At 36.7% G+C, this 25,037-nt stretch overlaps 1 protein-coding gene across 1 annotated transcript in view; it reads right to left on the bottom strand.

Annotated features, from left to right (window-relative positions):
- DDHD1 (DDHD domain containing 1) overlaps positions 1-25,037 on the bottom strand; it is a 78,598-nt gene that overhangs the window by 16,596 nt on the left and 36,965 nt on the right. Inside the window, exons 7-13 of the mRNA XM_045287634.1 lie at positions 24,030-24,158; positions 22,811-22,958; positions 17,677-17,783; positions 11,245-11,351; positions 2,555-2,817; positions 989-1,064; positions 92-241 (exon numbers count right to left, since the gene is read on the bottom strand). Coding sequence (XP_045143569.1) covers positions 92-241; positions 989-1,064; positions 2,555-2,817; positions 11,245-11,351; positions 17,677-17,783; positions 22,811-22,958; positions 24,030-24,158 — 980 coding nt within the window. The remainder of the gene's footprint in view (positions 1-91; positions 242-988; positions 1,065-2,554; positions 2,818-11,244; positions 11,352-17,676; positions 17,784-22,810; positions 22,959-24,029; positions 24,159-25,037) is intronic.

Here is a 25,037-nt window from a genome sequence, read left to right as displayed (position 1 = left end):
AAGGGCTTCAAAAAGCTTGTGGAAAAATAAAATTTAAGGTAATGGATTTTCCCCACAAACTTTTGGAAAGACTTTCCTAAGCTCAACTCACCACTGGATCTGTTGGATGAAAAATATTTAGCAACCGGTTACAAATCTCTCTGGGCAAAATATGGTCTTGACTTCCACTGCTTCCTGGGCGGATGCCACGCAAGGCCAAAAAAACTGCTAGTGGAGATCCCATACAGAAGAAATTCTCAACCTAAAATGATAAAAATCCTCAATTATCAATATTGTTAAGTCTCATTTCTCAAAGAATTTGGAAACATAATGAGAATGCATCAACAAATCTGTGGAAAAATTCCATCATCTTTTAAAATTTTCTATGAACTTTTGAAGCACCTTTATATATGGTAAAATAAAATTATTTGCAAATAATAACTGTGTTCAGAAGGTATATCTAAATTATTGTATGGAACTATTTCCAGGAGCAACTTCTGTATCTTTAAATCTAATAACACTATGAAGAATGAGAAGAAGAAAAGGAAGACAATGAGAAAAAAGACCAGGTCAATCGGTGTGCATGTTTCTATATACTAATCAAAAGTTTATTACAGTATCATTTTGGGTTAATATGCTGGGTGCTGTGAAACATATAGGCCAATAAGGCACAGTCCTTTCTAGTGGGGACAGAAGAATAAGTACATACGATAGGAAAAAAAGTGTTATAAGATAGCAGAGAAAGGAATGTTAATTCCAACTGAGTTCTTTAGAGAGGCAGTGGCATTTGCACTGACAAAAGAAGAAAAGAAATCTCACAGTTGGGGTTGGAATTTTTCAGACTCAAACACACAAACTAAAACTAAAGAAGAGTCAGCAAAGAAGGTAGCTAGCTTAGTTTAGAGAAAATAAATAGTTGTATATGGCTGCAAAATTAAGTCTGGTAAAAAGAGTCGATGAGCTCAATGACAAACATTTCATCACTCTCTCCTTATATATTTTTTCTTACTTTAAATTTTAAGGCAGGTGTTTGTGACACAGATGATGCCTTCAATCCATGCAGTCGTTCTTCAATTTCCTGCAGCCTAGGACACAATACAAAATTTTATACACACACACACACACACTTGTAATTTTATTATTTTGTTCACTGTTAAAAATTTGACTCATTATTCCCTCTCTCACATTAATAATGCCCATTGACAGTATTTAACAAGCGTACCTGCTATAACATATAAAGTCTACTGAAGTTTACAAAATTATTGTTAAGAGTATCACTACCCACAGCTCATGGCCACTGAGTCTTTGACTGAAAACCCTAAACAGGGTTTCTGAGGCTGTAAACCTTTATGAGCATAGACAGTCTCATCTTTCTCCCCCAGGACATGGAACCTTGCAGTGTTAGCAGTGCCACAGTCACCTGACAGCACCACCAGGGCTCATCAGAAATACCTACCTGCTTTGTGGAGGGACCCGTCAGTAAAATGTAAGGCACAAACAAAATGTATACATATCGTTTTAAAAATGACACCAAGTGGTTAATACCAAACACATTCTTTTTTTTTGACTTATTTCAATCATTACTACCACTGTCCAGCATATGGATGAACCATAATTTATTAACCCTCCCTGATGAACTTGCAACTATTCTGGTATTTTTTCCCATTATAATTTTTAAAATCTATTTACATTAAATAACTGGACCTAAGTTAAAAAAAAAAAGAACAGTTCATTTCCTAAGCCTATTAAAAAAAATTTTTAGTGAATTTTATACATCTAAAATGCTCCTAACGCTTGCCAAACATGCAAGGTTCCTTAAAAACTATCCACTACGTTAACACTATAAAATTTATCTATTTATCCTATTGAACTTAAATAAAACCAAGGCTATTTGAGAATAACATTTTAAAATAAGTTTAACTGGCTGCTTTTATGTAATGCCAAATATATAAAACTATATGATTTTTATGGTTTTATTAGATTGAGGAGAATTTCTGTCATCGAGAGGACAACAAAGAGTATATAATTATAGATGGGTATAAGAATACAGCAAAGACTGAAAAGAGTACCAGCAAGTCCTCTAAGATCCAATAATGATAAAATCTATCAAATATATTTGCCAAGAATAATGAAAAGGGTTTAAAAATAATCCCCAGAGTAAAAACAGCTAGAATCTACCTCTAAGAATTAGTAAAATTACAAAAAAACCCAATTTATTTTATGTTATAAGAAAATCACATGCAATTAACATGAAAATGAAAGAATACTTTTATGGATTAATTAGATGTTATGAATTGTATTCTGAACAATATTTTTTTAAACATGAAACCCTTACGTTTTCCCCTTTGAAGTTCATGAGAACATTTTTTTTTTTTAATGTAACATATCTTTTATTTTATTTTATTTAATTTTTTTAAACATTTTATTAGGGGCTCATACAACTGTTATCCCAATCCATACACACATCAATTGTGTAAAGCGTATTTGTACATCATTTCTCAAAACATTTTCTCTCCATTTAAACCCCCGACATTAGGTCCTCGAGAACATTTTTTTAAAGATCAGGCTCTCTTACCGTCGTTTTGTTATGTAGAGCTCATCAAGCAGATGTCGCTTTTCATAGCTCATCCATTGCTCATCAGGCAACTCTTCCTCCTTCTGCAGCAACTGCTCATAGAGTCTAACTGGATTCCAGCCAGTCATTATGTCATAAGTGATTACACAACCCAAAGAATGTGACACTATTGAGACTTTACCCCCTTTTTCTTCAAAGTCTGGATTCCGAGAACAGAAAAGGGAATATAATCGATTCAGCTCTTGCTGGAGGCCTTTAACTAGCTGTTTGGAATAAAACAACATTTTTACTATATTAGATTTATCATTGACTACTGCAAACCCAGACATTCCTGGAAAAATATATGCCTCAATACCTTACAAGAATGAAGTCAGGTACACATAATATTAAGGAGCCTTCATGGCACACTGGTTAACAGTGAGGATGCTACCTAAATGGTTGGAACCCCTAGCCCCTCGAGCAGAGAGATGTTATAGTCTGCTTCCAGTAACAGCCTTAGAAGCCCTGGGGGAGCAATTCATAGGGTGGCTTTGAATGAGAATTGGCTTGTCCAGTAGTGGGCTTATACTTATCATTGTAATCCAAATCATTGCTAAAATATAGGCAGACATTTCCCATATAAATCCTTGCATAGCCCTTAAACCAAGTACATCCACCCTCATTTATCTAGAATCTCATTACTTGACATTTTTCATTTACAATAGTAAAAAAAAACCCAAACTATTTCACACATGAATGAAGTACGTCTAGAAGTAGTGAGTGCTGAGGTGCAATGCCAGAGTTAGTCTGTGATGGTTATGGTTGTGTGTCAACTTGGCTGAGCTGTAGTTTTCAGTGGTTTGGCAGTTACACGATGTTGTCATTTGGAAGTTATGTGGTTATCTTCCATTTTCACATAATGCCAATTTTTGCATAACAACTTGGTCTTTGGAATCAAACCATATCTATAAGAGAGGAGTAAAAAACAAACCAACCAAACTCACTGCCATCAGATCAATTCTGATTCATCATGACCCTATAGGACAGTGTAGATCTTCCCCTGTGGGTTTCCAGGATTGAAACTCTTTACAGGAGTAGAAAGACTCATTTCCCCCCCTCAGAGATACTGGTAGTTTCAAACTGCTAACTTTGAGGTTAGCAGCCCAACCTGTAACCACTATGCCACCAGGACTTCCTAAGAGAGAAATGGGTATATATAATTCCATAGATTAATACTGAAAATTCCAGTAAGTTTTCTAAAGTACACTTATAAATTTCTTCTTAGTGTACCTTACCATATGTAATTCTAATTTTTCTCTTATCTTTTGGTCTTTAAACCATAGTAAATTTCAGAAAAAGAATGAGTTTAATGTTAATACTTGTATATACACACTACCACATCAGTGAATCTACGTAATACATTAAGATAGAGTACTGTAATTAAAAGCCATTGCATGACTGAAGAAAAACTTAATGTTGACCCACTTGATATTCCAAAATCTTATATGGGTAATAAGGGTATGAAGAAAAAGCTGTTTCTTACATCTGACAAGCAGGTGTGTGTTGTATGTGTGTTTAAAAGATTAGAGGTTCTAACAATATAGGAAGTTTCTTAGTCATTTTTCTATACAAACTGCGTGGGTTTTTTTTTTAAATTTTGATTTAACAAATTTTACTGAAATATTCCATTAGTGGCAGAAGAATATGGCTTGTTACTTAAATCCATATGGAGGCCTATTTCGAGAGTTAGGACAGCTTTAACATTTCCCATTACTTTTTAGTCATACATTTCCAGTTTGATATCCAATTTCTCATTTTGGTATTTAATGTGCCAGTTCCTAGTTTGATATACAAATTACCAGTTAAATGTTGCTTCAATTTTTAATATTATTATTTCGAAAGAGACTAGATTCCTGCTATTACCTGCTGATAATAAAGGACAATCATTTTAGCCCCTCATGGTGGACAGGGTTAGAGTGACATGAAAAAAGGCATAGTGCCCCCTACATTGGTATCTCAGAGCTCTACAATGCAATACTGAGGTCTAAAGCTACTGCAACCATGAATCGTGTCTGGTGAAATGTATTCAGACAATGAAGGAAGAGAAGAACAAGACAAACTGTTAGTACATGGGAAGATGAAACACTGATTTTCCTCTAGGCATAACTTCAGACGATTTGTTTGATGAACATTTAAAAAATTTTTTTTTATTCCCAGGAAAAGCAAAAGAATTCCATGCCTTAAGTGCACTAATTCATCCACATTTGTGTGCGTGAGAATCGCTTGGAGGACTTGTTAAATACACATTGCTAGGCCCCATTGCATCCCTAGGTGGCGCAATTGGACAATGTACTCAGGTTCCAGTTCACCTGGAGGCATCTTGGGAAAAAGGCCTGGTGGTCTACTTCTGAAAAACCAGCCACTGAAAATTCACTCTAATACACATGGGTTCCCATTAGGTGGAATGGATTTGATGGCAATTGGTAAAAAGGCCTCTTGGAGTTTTTGCTTTAGTAAGTCTGGTCTGGGGTGGGGTCTGAGAATTTCTATTAGGTTCCCAGAAGAAGTTGATGCTGCTGGTCAGGAAACACATTTTAGCAACTGTATAGTGGCAAATATGTTGGTTTGAAGGTAAAATTCTAGTCAATATAGTTTAAGGAGTATGCAGTATGGTGTGAAACCACATGAGGAAATGTAAGATAATGCTTTGCATTTGGTTATAAGACTATAAATTAGCCTTAACATTTTGCAACTTTCCTGATATGCAATCTACATTAGGGGAAGTAGAAACAAAGCTAATGCTTAAAGTAAACTTTTAAAAAGTGCACTTTTTAGCAGTTTTGCTTTTCAAAGACTTTGATTTTAAGATATATACCATTTAAACGTAGAACTACAAAAAGGTAAATGAGATGGTTTCAAAGAGTTGGTGGGAAATTCTATTATCTTTTAATTTTAATAATGTATATTTAAGTACTCTGACAAAAGATACTCAATATACTTTTTTAAAACAAACTCTCAAAATTGAAAAAAAAAAAAAAAAAGACAGTACATCCTTCTGGTGGCATACTGGTTACACATTGGGCTGCTAACTATAAGGTCAGCAGTTTGAAACCAGCAGCCACTCTGTGGGAGAAAGATGGGGCTTTTCTACTCCCATAATCAGTTACAGGTTTGGACACTCATAGAGACAGTTTTACCCTGTCCTATTGAGTTGGCATCAAGTCAATGTCAGTGAGGGGTTTTTTTTTAGCTTAATCTACTTTACATTAAAATATTCTAACAGGTCTCCCAATATATTGAAAATTTCATTAGTATAGTAAGCACAATGGAAACCAACAAAAGGATAAATCCCTAAGACATATAAAGCCTATCTGATGTCAAAATATTTCATTCTAATATAAAATGGAATATTCTGTGGACAATTTCTGAAGGGTTGATGATTTCAGGTGTTTTGATAATTATATATGTCTATAGAACTGGCCTATTTATTACCATATTAGATATAAATATAATGACATTTTCTTTTATTGTTGATAGCTTATGCATATGGAACATTTATGATTAAGATATTAAGAACCTGAAAGAATTTTAAATAGCTTACTACGATCTCACAACGCTACAACAAATCACCTACTCAATAGCGAAAGATGAATTTCAACTCTATAACTAAAATGACTACGCTAATCAAGGATTTTTCTTTTTTCCCTTTTCCTTTTCTTTTCTGTGATCTTAGTTTTATTACCTTTATAATCTTACCAAGTCAGCTAAGCCTTTTTCATTATAGCACCTCAAGATTTTCTACGAAAAAGTTTCAATTTTCATTACCTCTGCCCCAAAGTTTAAATTTTTGAAGAAACTCAACTCAAGGGGAACAAAAGCATTTTCAAGAGTGAATCCAAACACATAAAATGAAGTTGAGAAATACAATTAGCCCTTTGTCTTTCTCTCTGCTTTTAGAAATTTTAATGACATAAAGGAATTAGAGAAACTGTCATATACACCAACTAAGTAATTTCCAATAACAATAACAAGATGAGACTATGGCAGTTGTCTTTATAATCTTTCATTTAAAAAGTCATTGAAAATAAAGTTCAGACATATATGCCTCGTTCTTTCTGAATTTCTCATGTTACTTGATCAAGAGTGCTGTAAGAGCCAAGCCACCATACATCTGTCAGTCTGTCCTATTTTTGTGACTTGTGTGTTGCTGTGATGCTGGAAGCTATCTATGTATATCAGTGGTATTTCAAATACCAGCAGGGTCACCTCACCCAAGATGGATGAATATTAAAGGAGTTTCCAGACTAAGAAAAGACAGACTGGCAAAAAGGACCCAGTGATCTACTTCTGAAAATAACCGGCAGAGAAAACTTTCTCAATAGCAGAGGAACTCTGTCGAATATTATGTTTGAAGATGAGCTCTTCAGGCTGTGGACACTCAAAATACAGCTAGGGAAGAGCTGCCTCCTCAAAACAGAAGTGACCTTAATTACATAGATGGGGCACAGCTTTCAGGACCTTCATTTTCTGATGTGGCATAACTGAAAATGAGAAGACATGTTTGCAAACATTCATTAATAATACCAACGTGAAATATGAAGTATGAAAAAAGGAAAACTAGAAGCTGTCAAAAATGAATTGGAAAATTCTAAGACAGATTGACTTTTTTGAATCATACACTCATATGCCTTTCTCTTCTGGGAATGATAAATTAAAGAGAAAAATGGCATTTTACCAATCATCAATTTTACAACAGTAAAAATGACCAAAAAATAAGTGTATGGTTACACAGGTAGATATCGATGCATCTATGTGTACATTAAGGCATATGGGAGTAAGTGAACATGCACGTAAAGGTTTATCTGTAGGCTTATGTATTGATATGCATGCATTTGTGAAATCAAAGCTTCAGAAATTGACAAAATATCAACTGATATTACATCCAACAAATGGATATAATGCTGGAGGTGTGCACTCATGTATGCCAAGACATTTGAAGATAGCTATGTAGCAATAACTGGAAGAGATCTACAGTGGTAGCAATCCAAAGAAAAATGGCCCAAGGGAATGCAGAGATTATTGAACAGTATCAATAATATTACCCCAAAATAAACTTTTGCTAAAGACAATATAAAAACTTGCAATAGTACATCAACAGTAAACTGCCAAAAATCCAAGCCGATTCAGAAACATATGAGGAATGAAAGATATCATTGCCTAAATCAGATGGATGTTAGTGGAAAGTAGAGAATAGCAGTAAGATATTTACTACGTTTCACTGACTATACAAAGGTATTACTCAACTGTGTGGATTGTAACAAACTACGGATACTGTTGAAAAGAATGGAAATTCCAGAACATTTCTTGTGCTCACGAGGCAGTAGGTTGAACAAAATAAAGGGATAGTACATTGTTTAAAATCAGGAAATGTAGTCATCACATTTATTCCAATTGTATGACCAGCAAATAATCTGAGAAGCTAGACTACTGTGATTTGTGATAGCATGACCTTGCTTGCTGAAAGTGAAGAGGACATAAAGCACTTACTGTTGAAGAGCAAAAACTCTAGCCTTCAGTACGGATTGTACCTCAACATAAAGAAAAGAATATTCACAACGATACCAGTAAGCAACGTCAAGATAAACCAAGAAAAGACTGCAGTTGTCAAGGACATCACTTTACTTGGCTCCACAACCAATGTCCACGGAGGAAGCAGTTAAGAGGTCCAATGATGTAGTGTGTTGGGCAAATCTGCTGCAAAAGACCTCTTTAGTTTAAAGATGTCCCTCTGAGGACTAAGGTGCACCCGACCCAATCACTTCAATATGCATGTGAAAGCTGGACAATGAATAAGGAAGAGCAAATAAGAATTCAGGCATTTGCATTATGATGTTGGCAAGGAATCCTGAATATCCCATGGACTCTAGAAGAACGAACACCTCTGTCTTGGAAGAAGTATGCTAGAAGAATTTGTCTCATACTTTGGATGTGTTCGCTGGAAGGACATCGTATTTGGTAAAGCAGCGCAGATAAGAGAAGAGGAAGACCCTGAGAGGGATGGAATGACTCAGGGACTGCAACAAGGAGCTCAAACACAACTGTGTGAACGGCACAGAACTGGGCAGTGTTTTGTTGTACATAGGGCTGCTATGAGCTGAAATGGCCTTGATGGATATAATCTATCATCCATGTTCCAATCTGATCAGTTGGACTAAAAATGTCCTTTAAAGCATTTGTCCCTCTATAGGCGATACATGGTTTAGAAGCAGCAGATAGTATATTTGGCTATCACTTCTCTTTAACCTCCTTTACTCTAGAACATTTTCTACAGTAATTTTTATCTTTTGTGCTAAATTTTAAATGAATACAATCCTCTAATGTTACCTGTGTGCTGTTTCTTCACTATCAGGCTGAAGCTATATGCCATAAGCCAGAAGACTACGTTATGCTCAGTCCTTCAGAGGCTATCCCACGTGGAGGCACATAATAATGTCTATCGGTTCTCACAGGACCACCTAGCTGCTCAACAGTTGTCTTTTCTCCTTTTGACTAAAACCGGATAGGCGGGGATACCCTTTAAGACCTTATAAACAAGCTGGTCATCAAAAACTTTCCCTAGAATTAGAATCCTTTGAGGATACTTACCTTTTTTTTTTTTAAATGTAATTAAAAAAATTTTAATTTATTTTAAAAATATAATTGTGGCAAAACCCATTTCTCTCTTTGCCATGATGACTATAAAATGATTTTTCCAATCCCAGTTCTCCTTCGACATTCACCAATCACACCTAATTGGTATTGAATTCTACCAATTTTATATGCCTATCATAAACACCAAATGAGGTTTATTCACCAGTCACTGATATCGCTTGGCAGATTCTGGGAGGCTGACATCTCTGCATTATTTCAAACCCAGACTAGTTTGGTGAACTATGTTGATAATGTATTACCTATTCCCTCAATGTGGCTGGAAAATGCATCGCTATACTTTTCCAATAATATCATATGTTAGCCTCTACATTTAACTTTATAGTCCTGATATCAAGTTGTTCTCTACTTATAGGTTAATAAAATTCCATGTAGGTTTGCCATTCCTCAACATCCAATGGCATTTCACTTTTCCTTCTAGTGAGTTTATAATTTTTAAGCAGGGTGAAAAAGATAGTGACTTGGTCTGATATGTCTATGGGACACCTATCTACAGATGCCCAGTAGGCAGCTGAATCTTGATCTCTCTTTGTACCAGTTTCTTCACCCTTCAAATGAGTATAGTGACCATACCTACACATCACAGTTTTTACACTAGGCAATTAACAGATATAAGTTCTTGAATTCTTTTTTCACTTAACAATAAAGTAGTAGAATCCATTTGGTAGAGAGACTCTCACCTAATGAATAAACCTTCACCCTTAACTTCTTTAGGTTTCTATTTATGATGTACCAGTAATGCTAATGGGGGCTTTAAGAAGTTCATGGAAAAATTCCATCATTTAAAAATCCTTTTTAAAGGTAATCAAGCAGCCATCAAGCTCAGAAGCAACAAAGCCCACATGGAAGAAGCACACTAGCCTATGTAATCACGAGGTGTCGAAGGGATCAGGTATAAGGCATCATCAGAACAAAAAATCCTACCATAGTGAATGATGGGGGGAGTGTGGAGTGGAGACCCAAAGCCCATTAGTAGGCCACTGGAGATCCCTTTGCAGAGGGGTCTCGGGGAGGAGACGAGCCACTCAGGGTGCGATGTAGCAACGATGAAAAATACAACTTTCCTCTAGTTCCCAAATGTTTCCTCCCCGCTCCCACTATCATGATACGAATTCTACCTTGCAAGTCTCGCTAGACCAGAGGATGTACACTGGTACAGATAGGAACTGGAAACAAAGGGAATCCAGGGTGGATGAGCCCTACAGGACCAGTGGTGTGAGTGGTGAAACAGGGAGGGTAGAGGGAGAATGGGTAGGAAAGAGGGAACCGATTACATGGAACTGTGTGTGACCTCCTCCCTGGGGGACAGACAACCGAAAAGTGGGTGAAGGGGGACGTCGGACAGGGAAAGATATGACAAAATAACAATTTATAAATTATCAAGGGCTCATGAGGGAGAGGGGAGCGGGTAGGGAGGGGAAAAATGAGGACCTAATACGGGGGGCTTAAGTGGAGAGGAAATGTCTTGAGAATGATGAGGGCAATGAATGTACAAATGCGCTTTACACAATTGATGTATGTATGGATTGTGATAAGAGTTGTATGAGCCCCTAATAAAATGATTTTTAAAAAAAGAAAGAAAAATAAAAATCCTATTTATCCAGGCGCTTTTTGAAGCTTCCTTAAATAAGTTCATTATTACTTCATTACAGAAATGAGGTAATAAAAATCAGTCTACTATGTGCAAAACCCCCCCAAAAACTTGAAGGGAATTTTAAGTGAGGACAATAATCAATAATCAAATATAAGATATATATATGTACCAGTGATCAAATATAAGAAATCTGATATTCTTCAAATAGCTGTTTTCAAACCCACCTTCCACTTGGTGATTATCCATTAAACTAAGGGTCCCGAGGGCTAGTTTGAAGATCAAATTCACTCTTAAGTTCTGGGTATGTATTTACAGATTAGCAGATGCCTGTAATATTTCATTTTCTTTCAGCATTCACGAGACATATGCTATCAAACTCTAAAAATAATAATAAAGGTATAATACTTACTTCATCCCTATAAAGTGGGCTAGTGTAATACATTATGTCCATTGCACTGCTGTTCAACATATCCCTTAAACCTCGTACTTTGTCAGGAGTAATAGAATCAACAGTGTCTACAAATAAAAAATACAAATTTAAACTTACACAAGATGTTTTATAGGGAAAATAAGCTATTAAAAAAACCACATTCTCTGAATAACCACTCTTAAGAAGCCCTTTCCGGTGCTTTCCCAATTCTCCTGGCTTGGGACCAGCCTTTCCAGAAGAATGGCTGGATAGTTAGGAGCCTCACTTGCCCGCCAACTGGAGAATTTCCAGGTGATTCTTATGCACACATATGAACAGATGACTCGTGTGTGTATGTAAGAATCTCGTTAAGATTTTTACTCAGTACACCCAGGGTGGAAAGTCAAATTCTAGTCGGCATGAACTGTTTTGAAGCCCTGGTTAATGTAAATGACACCTCTTCATTAAAATTGTATTTTCTGTTTGTTGCTGGTATACAGAAGTGTAATTACTTTCGCATATAGATCTATTTCACAAACTTGCTAAACTAGGCACTCAAATAACCTAGTCTATGTAGAAAACCATGCAATTTGCAAATAAAAACAGATCTTTAAAAAATATTTATAATTTCTTTTTATTTTATGACACTGACCAAGATGTCAAGCATTACCATTAAGTGATTAAGAGTAACTTGTTCTATTTTATGCTTTCACTGCTGGTGAGCATGAGGATGTTTGCTGTGTTTGGTAGATATATTTTTTAAAAGTGTATATAATATTTTAAAAATTGCTTCTTTTTAGTACAAGTATGGTTACCACAATCAGGATAAAGAACAATTCTATCATCTTACAAAACACACAAATTGCCTTTTCTTTTAAAAATCATTTTTATTGGGGGCTCGTACAACTCACAATCCATACATATATCTATTATGTCAAGCACGTTTGTACATTTGTTGCCATCATCATTCTCAAAACATTTGCTTTCTACTTGAGCCCTTGGTATAAGCTCATTTTTTCTCCTCCCTCAAAAACCCTTGATAATTGATAAATTATTATTTTGTCATATCTTACATTGTCCGACGTTTCACTTCACCCACTTTTCTGTTGTCCGTCCCCCAAGGACGGGGTTATATGTAGATCCTTGTGATCACTTTCCCCTTTCCGCATGCCCTTCCCTTCCCCTCCTGGTATCACTACTCTCATTTTATTGGTCTTGAGGGGTTTATCTGTCCTGGATTCTCTGTGTTTCCAGTTCTTATCTTTACTAGTGTACATCCTCTGGTCTAGCCAGATTTGTAAGGTAGAATTGGGATCATGATAAGTTGGGGGGAAGAAGCATTAGAGAACTAGAGGAAAGTTGTATGTTTCATCGCTGCTATACTACACCCTTGACTGGCTCATCTCCTCCCTGCGACCCTTCTGTCAGGGGTTGTCCAGTTGCCTACAGATGGGCTTTGGGGCTCCACTCTGCACTCACCCTCATTCACCATGATATGATTTTTTGTTCTTTGATGCCTGATCCCATCAACACCTCGTGATCACACAGGCTGGTGTGCTTCTTCGCTTCTGAACTAGATGGCGGCTTGTTTAACCTCAAGCCTTTAAGACCCCAGATGCTGTATCTTTTGACAGTCGGGCACCATCAGCTTTCTTCACATTTGCTTATGCACCATTTCATCTTCAGCGACTGTGTTGGGAAGGTGAGCCTCATGAAATGTCCAAACTGCCCTTTTAAAGTCAAACATGAGCCACCATCCCCAACTGCTTACAACTTCTGCTTTGTTCTCCTGCTTCTATAGTCTTGTCTGGTCCTAAATGTCACAAACATAAAATCCTCAAAAAATCTGTGGGGTTGTTGACAATCCCTTTTTATTTACTGACATTGGTCATTTCTGCTTCTTGCCCACCCCCCCCAGAACAACCTAAAGATTCATCAATTTTTTTGATACATTTAAAGAACTGACTTTTGGTTTCATTTATTTTTCTACTGTTTATGATTTAAAAGGATTTTTGCTCTTTCTAACTTTCTTCCTTCTGCTTGTTTTGTGTTTATTTTTTCATACGATTTTTTCCCAAATTGTTCAGGTTGATGCTTAACTTGAAGCTCTTATTTTTAAAAACAATAAGCACTTAATACTAAATACTTATCCCTTTAAACAACTACTTTATATGCATTCCACAAAGTTTTAGATGTTCTTTCATTTTCACTCAGCTAAAAATATTTTCAAATGGAAAAATTCTATAGATATGAATTACAAGGGAAATATTCTTTAAATACCAATGAAAACTACATGGTTATATTGAGTTGTTTGGTGCTTTTAGACCCTTGCTAATTTCCAATTATTACAGATGGGGAGTGTTAAAAGAACGAGACTACAGTGATGTATTTGTCAATTTCTCCTTTCAGGTCTATCAGTTTTTGTGTCAGGTGAGGCTCAAATATAAGGAGCACATACATTTATGATTTTTGTTTTTTGGTGACCAGATCCATATATATTTCTTTTTAGTCCTGGAAAAATTCTTGGCTCTCAAGTCTATTGGCCATTCAGTTTGATTCCTTTCCTTCATCATAATTACAGTGTGTCCAATTTCTTTAAATATATCAATATATATCTGTATCTGATAACTCAAGATGTGTGGTCTTTTCAGGTGAAGTTATGTAGTTTGTACTCTCTAAGCACACAATGATTTGTTTTCTTATGTATTCAATAATTTAAAAATATGATTTTATGCTCTTTGGAATGTCATTGATAGGAAATTGATGAGACTTGAGTTTAAGATGTGTTCTTAAAGCTCTGTGCTTCTGCTAGGTTGCTGAGGATGTAGTCACCTGAGATCATTTTAAAGTATTTGGCTTTGTCCTCCACTACATGCAGTGAAGGCAGATTCTGTAAATCCAAGTAAAGATTATTGATCCAAATTCAAGGAAATCGAAGTCTGTCCTAAGGAATTCTCAGATTTTTTTGTTCTGTCTTGTCCACTCCCCTTCTTCCATGTCCCTAAGATCCAAGACCAAATGAAGCATAGATTTTTACTGTCATCTACTCTGGGATAGATTTTTTTAACTAGGCCTACTAATCTGAATTCTAATCATGCTTAGGCCACAGGATTTGTCGTTTGTACCTTTTACTTGTGGTATATTAAATCCAGATCCTGAAGAAGTAAAAACAAACAAACAAACAAACAAACAAACAAACCCCAAGAACGGGCTTACTTAATTCTCTGAAAGGAATTCCATTACTTTCCCACAATTTAAATCTTAAGTGGACAGAAACAATATATATAGTTTACCCAGTATTTTCAGAAAAGGTGATGTACAAAAGGTGTCTCTAAACATCTGGCCTAATGCATTTTTTTTCTTCTGAAACAACAAATTACTGTTTTATTCATATTTATATCATTTTCCACTTTAAAAACATCATTTTATTGGGAGTTCGTACAATTCTTATCACAATCCACACATACATCCATGTGTCAAGCACATTTGTACATTTGCTGACATCATCATTCTCAAAAGATTTTCTACTTGTGCCCTTGATATCAGTTCATTTCCCCCCCTTCCTCCCTGTTCCCCCCTCCCTCATGAACCCTTGATAATTTATAATTATTATTTTGTCATATCTTACACTGTCTGACTTCTCCCTTCATCCACTTTTCTGTGTACATCCCCCAGGGAAGAGGTTATATATGTAGATCCTTGTAATCGGTTTCCCCTTTCTACCCCAACTTCCCTCCACCCTCCAGGTATTGCTACTCCCACCAATGGTCCTGAAGGGATCATCTGTCCTGGATTCCCTGTGTTTCCAGTTCCTATCTGTACCAATGTACATCTTCTAGTCTTGCCAGATTTGTGAGGTAGAATTGGGATCATTATAGTCGGGGGCGGAAGCATTTAAGAACTAGAGGAAAGTTGTATGTTTCATCGTTGCTACACTGCACCCTGACTGGCTTGTCTCCTCCCCACGACCCTTCGGTAAGGGGGTTGTCCAGTTGCCTACAGATGGGCTTTGGATCTCCCTCTGCAGTCACTCTCATTTACAATGATATTATTTTTTTGTTCTTTGAAGCCTAATACCTGATCCCTTCAACACCTCGTGGTCACACAGGCTGGTGTGCTTCTTCCATGTGGGCTTTGTTGTTTCTGAGCTAGATAACTGCTTGTTTACCTTCAAGCCTTTAAGACCCCAGAGGCTATAACTTTTGATAGCCAGGTACCATCAGCTTTCTTCACCACATTTGCTTATGCACCCGCTTTGTCTTCAGCGATCATGTTGCTGAAGGTGTGCATCGTGGAATGCCAATTTAATAGAACAAAGTGTTCTTGCTAATGCATTTTAAGGCAAAATTCTGATTGTGTAAAAATCACCCAAAGCAGACACCAATGTTCACTGCAGCACTATTCACAACTCAAAGACGGAAACAATCTAAATGTCCATCAACAGATAAATGGATCGACAAAATGTGGTATAGACAAAAAATGGAATATTAATCAGCCACAGAGAGAAATGAAGTCCTGATACATATCACCCACATAGATAAGCTTTAAAAACATGTTGAGGAAAATACATCAAGTCACAAAAGGACAAATGTATGATTTCACTTCATAATCCTGGGGGGCATCGTGGGGGAGGAAGGGGATAAAGGGGACCTGATATCAAGGAGTTCAAGAAGAAAGTAAATGTTTTGAAACTGATTGTGGTAGCTATTGAACAATACTGCTTGATGTGATTGAACTATGGAATGTTATGATATCTGTAATAGTTACTAATAAAAGGATTATATATATGTATATATATAATATTAGCAACCGAAGATTATTAGTGATTACCAGGGATGGTTTTTACTGTATTAACATTGAGTTTATGGTAGAATAATTAGGAAAAAGGCAGTGACAGGAGATATACAACATGAGGGATGCAATCGATGGCATTGAATCATCCATGAAGAAACTGTTGAATTAGTGAATATTCTGCTATGTATATTTTCACTACAATAAAAGGAAAACCTAAATGGAACTTATGCATGAGCCAAGAGTGTCAGCTAATGCTTATCAAATCCAAAAGGCAACTAAACAAAGAAAAACAGAAAAACCAAAAGCTTGTTCAAGACCAAAGAAGAGGGTTAGCAGCAACAGATCATTAAGTAAAGTTCTGGTATAATTAAAACATTATCCCAAATGAGGAGCTGATACCAAGGGCTCGAGTAGAAACAAAATGTTTTGAGAATGATGAGGGCAACAAATGTACAAATGTGCTTGACACAATGGATGCATGCATGGATTGTGATAGGAGTTGTGTTAGCCCTCAATAAAATGATTTAAAAAAAAAAAGAAAAAAACATGAAAAAAAACAAACCCCTCAAAAACCACTGTCTCTTGAGCTTTTCTCACACATCCAGATACATTTCTGGCTCCTCAAGCACAGGAGAAGGAAAGACATAATTTAATAAAACCCTCAGGTTTCTAATTTTCTGTCAGATTTAAGCTACTGAAATAGAATCATAGACTTGGAAGGCTTAGTGGAAATCACTGAGAGAGGCAGTTTGCAACTGCGATGGGCCCAAGTATCTTAACGATCTAGATTTGGCCTGCTACTCTTAGTTGAGCTGAATTCACTTTTTATTCCATTTCAGTTGCTCATCAGTAAATGGAGTGAGTGGAGTATCTGATCTGTTGTGAGAAGACTGAGAAAACGCTATGTAAATGCACAGCAGAGTGCCGGCACGTAGGAAAGGTACTCCAAAGGAGGTGCTACAGCTGCTAATCTGTCAGTAGAACTCCCCCATGTTCCAGATTATGTAAATAATTAAGCTACGTATTCTGTTTTAATGGTTTCAATATTCAGAGGACACATCTTTCTACAAATAAATATGTATATTTTGACTAACATCACCACTTCAAGGAATTAAACAAAATGATTTTAAATATCTACAATTTCTCTACGTTAGATTATGATTCACCAGTACAGGGAATGAAGAGCCAGTTAAGAAACAAACAACAAAACCCCTGAGATTTAACCTTCCAGACATGGGGAGGAACACTTTTAGGAAGAAAATGTAGATTTACGTGGAATTAATGAAAATTTTTTATATGGAATTAATGTACAATTTGGGTACAGTATTGACAAGCCACCTTTTTGTTAAATGATATAGAACACATTTTGATCCCTTCCCATAACGTCCTCACTCCCTCCCCCCAAAATCCATACAGGCATGCATGATAACAGTGCAATCTCTGAAATGTGTATGGTAGTCTAAAGTGACTGAAGTAAACAAAATTATTTTTAAACCAATGATTCATTTTCAGTTTCTTAAATAATCTAGAATAATGAGTGAATATCTTGACAATTGAATTAAAGACATTTTTTTCCCCAATGAGTAAATGTTTTCTAAAAATTTCCATATTAACTTAGTAAAAATTTGTCAAATGTACCTCCATCAAGAGTAAGTTTTGATCGCCATTCAACAGGTAGAAATTCAACATGTGTTGCATGATTGAAAAAATGCTTTTCTTCTATCTTTCTGGCAGCCTCTCTCATCCTAAAAAAGACCCCCAGAAACCAACAAAACATTTTCAGAGTAATTTAGAATATCAATGTATAGAGTACAAAATGTCTTTAATCACAAAATTTCCATTTGCTTACAACATTCTCCCTTGTCCAATTATATTTCAATCACTGCTACACTAAGCAACATAAGTGTGCAACTCGTAATGTGCAACATTGGAACACATTCATTCCTATGTTCTCTTCCTAAATTTGCCATAATAGGAATTTCAAGCTTTCACATGACGTGTTCTCCTCAGTTTAGTCATGGCTGACGAAGAGGAAGCAGTAACAGGTATGAATTTGTAAAATGTAAGTGTACCAGAATAGGAAAAATTACAGGTCAGTGTCCCACTAGAAACCCAGGCTCCCTCCTAGAAAACAGCAGCAGTGTGCATGTTGCATAGTAACCAAATCTCCGGTCCGCAGAGCCAGTGGTGCCAAGCTCAATGCCAGTGGCAAAGTACACCACTCCCTGTATCCTGCTCCACAGTCACGGCGAGAATCCAATTTCTGGGCTACTATGCCGCTCTGACTCTCATTCCCACGCTTGGACTTACAATTTTTCCTGTTTTGGTACAACACATTTTACAAAATTGTGTTTATTCTGATTTCATTGTATTGGCCCTGACTGAACTGGTACACAACCCGATTTAAATGTATTTGTGGTTACCGACAACCAACCACAAGATATAGAATAGTTCTATCATCAACACCTCCCCCCTTCCACCCCACCAAAACTCTCATACTCTCTCCTTATAGTAATATCTCCCTCTATAATGTTTTAATGTAAATTCTAGGTAGCATATCATTTCATGTGTAAATATTTTAGGACAGGCAGGCATGTGTTACTTAACTACTGTTAAGTATCAGGCCACATATACACCTCTAGTTCCAGAAGTTGTTTTTTTTTTTGAAAGGGCAGTAACTTACTATTTTCTGTTAATGGCCTTGTTAGCATAGTGGGTCATGTGTTGGGCTGCAATTCAAATCAATCAAGGGAGAAAAACAAGGCTTTCTGTTCTCATAAAGACTTCCAGCTTTGGAAACCCAAAAGGGCAATTCTACTCTGTCCAATAGAATCATTATGAATCAGAATTGACGCAATGGCAGTGCTAGAGTCGAAGTAGCTTAATGATTTTAAAGACCCCAAATCTACACTTTTGTAGCACTGAAGTCCAGGTGGGCTACAGGGTAGAGGAGATGGATCTTATTGTTCTAAATCATTCCATTTAAAGTTGTCTCAACTTAGTAAAATCTTTGTAAGGAATTATAGTATATAGAAACCTCCCTCATTGTTTTTCACAACTTCATAATAATCAGCGTACTTATGTTTCTTTTACATTATTCTATCAGTTGGAATTAATGATGTTATACTAAAGTGAAACAAAATCCAATGTTGTATTATTATAGATATGTTAAGGACATACATCTGTGGTGAAGTGAAAATTTCAGCTTAAATACGACTCTTCTATCCATGTCTTTGTGACTGCTATCAAAAGATTGGGTGGGATCATGCTCACAGGGTGTGTGATTAGTTGTTTTTTCCATGCTCATCGAGAAAGAAGAGCCCCCAGCAGTGTATGTGTGAGATCCCTGCCTAAAGCAGTAGAGGCAACAGAGGCCGCACCATGCTGAAACCATGAGGTAGAGCTGAGACTGGTCTTGGGCTGGTATGGAGCTGGATTCTCCTTGTCCATACTGAAGCCAGAGGAAGTCAGGCATGGCCCCCATGCCATTTCCTCAGTACCATACATTAGAAGGGCTAAAGAAATACACTTACAGTGGAAAAATGGATAAAGAAACTGCGGTACATACACAAAATGGAATACTACGCATACATAAATTAAGCGATGAAAGCATGAAACACCACATGACGTGAAAGGACCTGGAAATTATTATGCTGTGTGAAGTTAAGTCAATCAAAAAGGACAAGTATTGTATGAGTCCACTACTATAAGAAACACCAATTAAACAAATCTTGTGAACCAATTCCTGAACAAAAGGAGAGAAGGCTACCAGCCATACATCACCTACCTCCCTTTTGTGCCCTTCCCAAGAGCCGACATGAAGGAGGAGCCCCCACATTGCCTGGGGTCACTCCTTCAAGAGGGGTGGGATTGGGAGATAACCATCAACTTGAGGCAATACAACACTGAAACAGGTTGGGGCAAATCAATGGTCTCCCTACAGGAATGGAAGCAGCTTTACAGAAATTCAAGTGAAGACCAGGAGAGGAGACCATCTACATGGAGGAAGAGATGCTGATGGTTCTGTTGGTGAGTATGGTGGGTGATTGGGGAAACTAACCACATAGCGGGAAGGGATGCTAAACAATGAACTAGGGGGACAATAGGCCAGATTGAAAGATCGTGGGTAGACACTACAAATACATTTCTACTCAACCTTCAGTGAACCTTGCCACGGACTAAGCGCCATGATGATCATGGAGGCTGACCTGGCAGGCAGCATGGCATAATGCAGGGGTTTCACCAGAAGGAATTAACACGGAGGCCCCGCTGAATGAACTGAACTCTGTCTCGAAGCTGCCTGCACCCTTGGACTGAGAACTTGGGTACTTGGATAGGAGAGGAAGGAGAGTAGCCACCCTGGGAATGTGGAAGTAGCGGTCACTGGACCTTGGGAGGGACCCCCAGCTTCAAGGGTTGTCTAATGGGAAGGGGCCCAGGATCACTGTACATGTAGTACCTCAATGCCCACCTTGCCGTGACCCGACAGGTTCTGATCTGTTGAGCAGGGATCTGCGCTTGGAAGAATTGATCCAGGTAGGTTCCCCTGGCAAGAATCCCCATACTTGGGGTCAACAGAACCCAAGTGAATGACAGATAAAACTGCATAGGACAAAAACTTGTGGGTTGCGGCTCAAGGGGGAACTGTGTTTGGAGTGCTGGATCATTGGGAAAATGGATGACGGTAATAGTGTAATCGACTTATACCCCAGGGAGGTGACTAACAACGTACTTCTTTGTTTATATGGGGTTTTGCTTTCCTACTTGTAGTTTGGGTTTTCTTTTCTTTCTGGGTGTGTGTGCACTTTGTTTGTTTGGTTGCTGGTTGGTTTATGGCTGCTGTAGAGGCAGTTGGTCTTACAGGGTTCTGATTTTGTCATATTACGACTACCAAAGTAACCCTGAGACATGTAAATCCCATGGGCCATGGGCCAGCAGATGGACTCGGCTCCTACTTAATTCTAGCCCCAATTCATGAAGTTAGTTCTGATAACATGGCCCTGCTCGATACTTTCCTTTATGAAATGATCACTGAAGGTAAGGGGGCCACAACAAAGTGTGGGAAAGAAAGCAGATGGTGATCTGTTATCAGCTGGAATAGTGTCTGGGGTTTTAAAAGGCTTGTATTCAAACAAGCAGCCATCTAAGCAAGGAACCAACTAAATCTACACAGAAGCAGCACACCATTTTATGTGATCTAGATGATAATTGCAACATCCAAATATGCTGAAAAGTATCAGAGCTAAAACTATGAACACCCAATCTGTAGAAAGCTATGGAGGACAGTGCGAGCCCAAAAGCCCTCTGCAGAGTATCTAGTCAGACTGAGCTGCACAGGCAGATCTGCGCTCGCCACAGGCAAGACTCTCGAACAGCCTTGGTAGCAGGCAGAGACCACTGTGATCTTGATGATGCTGGAGCAAGCTCAACACTTGGCCAGTTGACCTCCCTATAGACCTGACCTGAATTTGTTCTGGGTGCCAATATCTCTTACTTGTTCCATAATAGAAATGTCTTCCTTGGCTTTTTGATTATTGTTGGGGATTTTTTCCTTCTTACTCAATATTCGTATTTCTGTCTTTTTACTATTATCTTATTATTATAATCAGTCTAATTTTGCTTTTGACTGTTTTCTGCTGGGTGCCCCAGTTGTGAAGCACAGGAGTGGATGCATAATGATAGTAACTGCTCATGAACTGGGGCTAGAATTAAGTAGGAGCCCCGAGTCCATCTGCTGGCCCACATACAAGGGTTTATAGGAGATTCAGGGCTGGGTTTGGGTGACAGGGAGGGAAAGGGGATTTGGGGAGTAAATAATGAATGCAGGAGTGGGGAGAGAGCACCAGAACTGATTGTGATTACACAACGCATTTAAAAGGAGATTCAACCATGGGTTGGGGGGAAGGGGGGGAAAGAAAATGCTCTAAAATTGATGTGGGGATTATTGTACAATTCTCCTTGATATGACTGAATGAATGAACTATTGAATTGTATGATATATACATTATGTGCCAATAAAACTGTTGGGAAAAAAAGAAATACATTTATTTGACATCTCAGAGCTAGATAAACTTTGCCTCTCACCTGCAACTGGTTTGTTCTCATCACAACATAAACCTGTAACTGATCAGAATTTTCTTTATACTGGCTACAAGCCCTAAAGAAATTTGTGGAAATCTTACTATCCTAATATTTCCTTTTAAAAGAACCAATTCCATTTAACACAATCATACAAAACAATAAACCTTGAGGTTTTAGAATCATAATGAGTATAATAAGTCAATGAGGTCAATAACCTTTCTGACATGTGTTGTTAAACTATTCATTGTTCAATTTCTTCTGGTACAATTAATTGAACAGTTTAAGCTGCTAAGTGGCATTTTAAATAATTTTTAGCTTTTCCAAAGTTATGCAACTTTGTTGTTTTCACAGTTTCTGTAGTTTAGAGAATAAAATATGAACTTAAAACTATTTTTTCCTGTTTTCAGCTTTAGTTCAATATAAATGAATTTAATACACTAGGTTTAAAAATGATTTCTTTATCCCCTTTCTAACTATGGGGGTGTGGGAAAACCAAACAAACAACAAAAATCTTCATAGAATTACTGTAAAAATTTGATCCAGAAAATTGATTTGTAACTTAGGATCTATAACGTGCCTGGCATTAGAGAAACATGTGGTAGAACGAGTAAACTCTGTTACTGTCTGCTATATTCTGGACAAAAGTTTGTATTTTAGACCAGATATAGAATGTATTCATCAAAGAACTCACATGGCCGTATTTTTGATAATTCTTCCTTGGTCCATTTTCTGCCCAATGCCATGCACAACAAATACAATATGGGTAGTCTGTGATGGCTTGTCTTCTAATGTAGCTTCTTCTACATAACCTCTATGAAGTCTGGTCCCACTACTTGATGCTGTAGAAAAATTATGGTTATATGTTTACTATTTTATTCTGAGAAATATTAGCATTTCCACAATATGTTGAAAGAAAAAAGCAAAAGGAATATGAAGAAAAAATTTCACTGAGTAGGAAAGGGGAATACAATTTGTAAAATAATGCTTATTGATTGGCCCTGATATAAAATGCTGAATTGGACAATACATCAAAGCCAGAACTCTGTAAAAAAGACATGGAAGGATTAACTGAATACATAAAAAAAAAACCCCAAACAACTCTACATAAAAACTATGAACCAAAGATTTAAAAAAAGGAATGGCAAACTGGGACTTTTTGTGTGTGCAAAATATGCTTGCAATTAAGCTAATCAATTATATATTCAGAAAAAGCTTATTAATAAAAAAATAAAAATATAACCTTTTAATTAGCAAAGTGGGCTAAAGGTATGAGCATATCATTCACAAGATAGAAAAACACAACACACTAATGAACATATAAGATATCCAAACACATTTGTTATCAAGGAATTAAAAAATTGAACAGTAGAGAATTTTATCAGATATAATAAAAATGAAAAAAAAATTGATAATGTTCCCATATCTTCTCCAGGTGTCATCTTCTCTCTTCCCCAAAATTCTTTATAGAGTTGTCTATTCTAACTTACATTTCCTTACCCTCTACTTAACCTTCAACCCAATCCTATTTATCTGGTTTTTACTGTATTAATCCATTTTCAATCAACCATGATCTTTAAATCTGTTGGGAAATTTTCAGTCTCTCATTCTTGACACTATGCATCATTTGCCATGTTTTAGTTTGACATCCTTGCTTCAATTTGACCACTTTCCTGCTTTTAGAAATATACAAGATATTTCTTAATCATGTCAGATCATTCTGAATACATCTTATTCATTGATGAATACATATCAACTCTATCACCTTAATAGAAAGTTTTATTTAACAGGATAGTAACTGCAAGTAACTTTAATATACTAAAATATATTAAAAATAGAATTTATAGTCTTATTTTGGAAGTCTAACAGTCAAATCCCTAGGTTTTTGACGAATTATAATAATATATAATTACCTTTAGAAAACCCCAGCTTTTGAGTAACAGTTCTTGCAATTTTAGATGTTGTTGCATCACTATAAAGATATACTTCATCAACACTGTGCCAGTCTACATGGTTTCGACTCAATTTGAAACTATGAATAGCTGTTAAAAAAAAGGAAAAACTAATTTCAAGGTTTCCAAGACAAACTTCATTTGTGTGGAAAATTGTAACACATACATTCTTTAGTCAATATGTCAAATCCAAGTTATATATTTAACACAGTTCAGTAGTGAACTATTTTATTGCAATACATATTTTGTGGAACAAGTGACGGATACTTTATTTTATAAATTATACGTACTACAGAGAATGATAACATGTTAAAGCAACATCAAGTTGATTCCAACTCTCAGTGACCGACCCTTACAAGATCAGAAAGCCTCATCTTTCTCCATGGAGCAGCTGGTGGGTCTGAACTGCTGACCTTGTAAGCAGCAGTCTGATGTGTGTAATAATGCTTGTGGAAGCAATGGATTGAGAAAACTGCTACTCACCAACAAATCATTGGATTGTTTTTATATTCTTAACTCTTGACTTTTCCTCTAAAGCTCTGCTATATATAAGTAAGAAAAAGTCTACAGGCTCATCTTAGAAAACTAGGTACCTTCAAACCACTACTTTATTTCCTTAAAAATCCTATTAAGGCAATTACTACCCTTCCACTATTTTATATACAAGATAGATACAAAGAAAATGATCTTTTAATTAAAAAATAAAGTAAAAAAGAATGTGAGTGCATGTCTATGTGCATGTAGAGAATAAAGCCGTGAAAGACACAGCTTCCCTCAACTGTTATTGTGTTGCTGCAAGAGAGGATTTGATTGGGGAAGCAGATTTGATGGGAGGAGGGGAGATGGATATTTTAATATTTTATAAGCAAGCTTATTATTCTGTATAGTAAGACTTCAAAAAATAAAGCAATGTACAAGCCCTGTTTAAACACACACACACACACACACACACACACACACACACACACA

This window comes from Echinops telfairi, unplaced genomic scaffold (assembly GCF_000313985.2).
Source record: "Echinops telfairi isolate 266 unplaced genomic scaffold, ASM31398v2 ScPeMD7_18;HRSCAF=68, whole genome shotgun sequence".
In the NCBI taxonomy this organism is placed as follows: Eukaryota; Metazoa; Chordata; class Mammalia; order Afrosoricida; family Tenrecidae; genus Echinops; species Echinops telfairi.
Note: the sequence above shows the minus strand (reverse complement) of the source record. Positions and strands in the feature narration are given on the sequence as shown.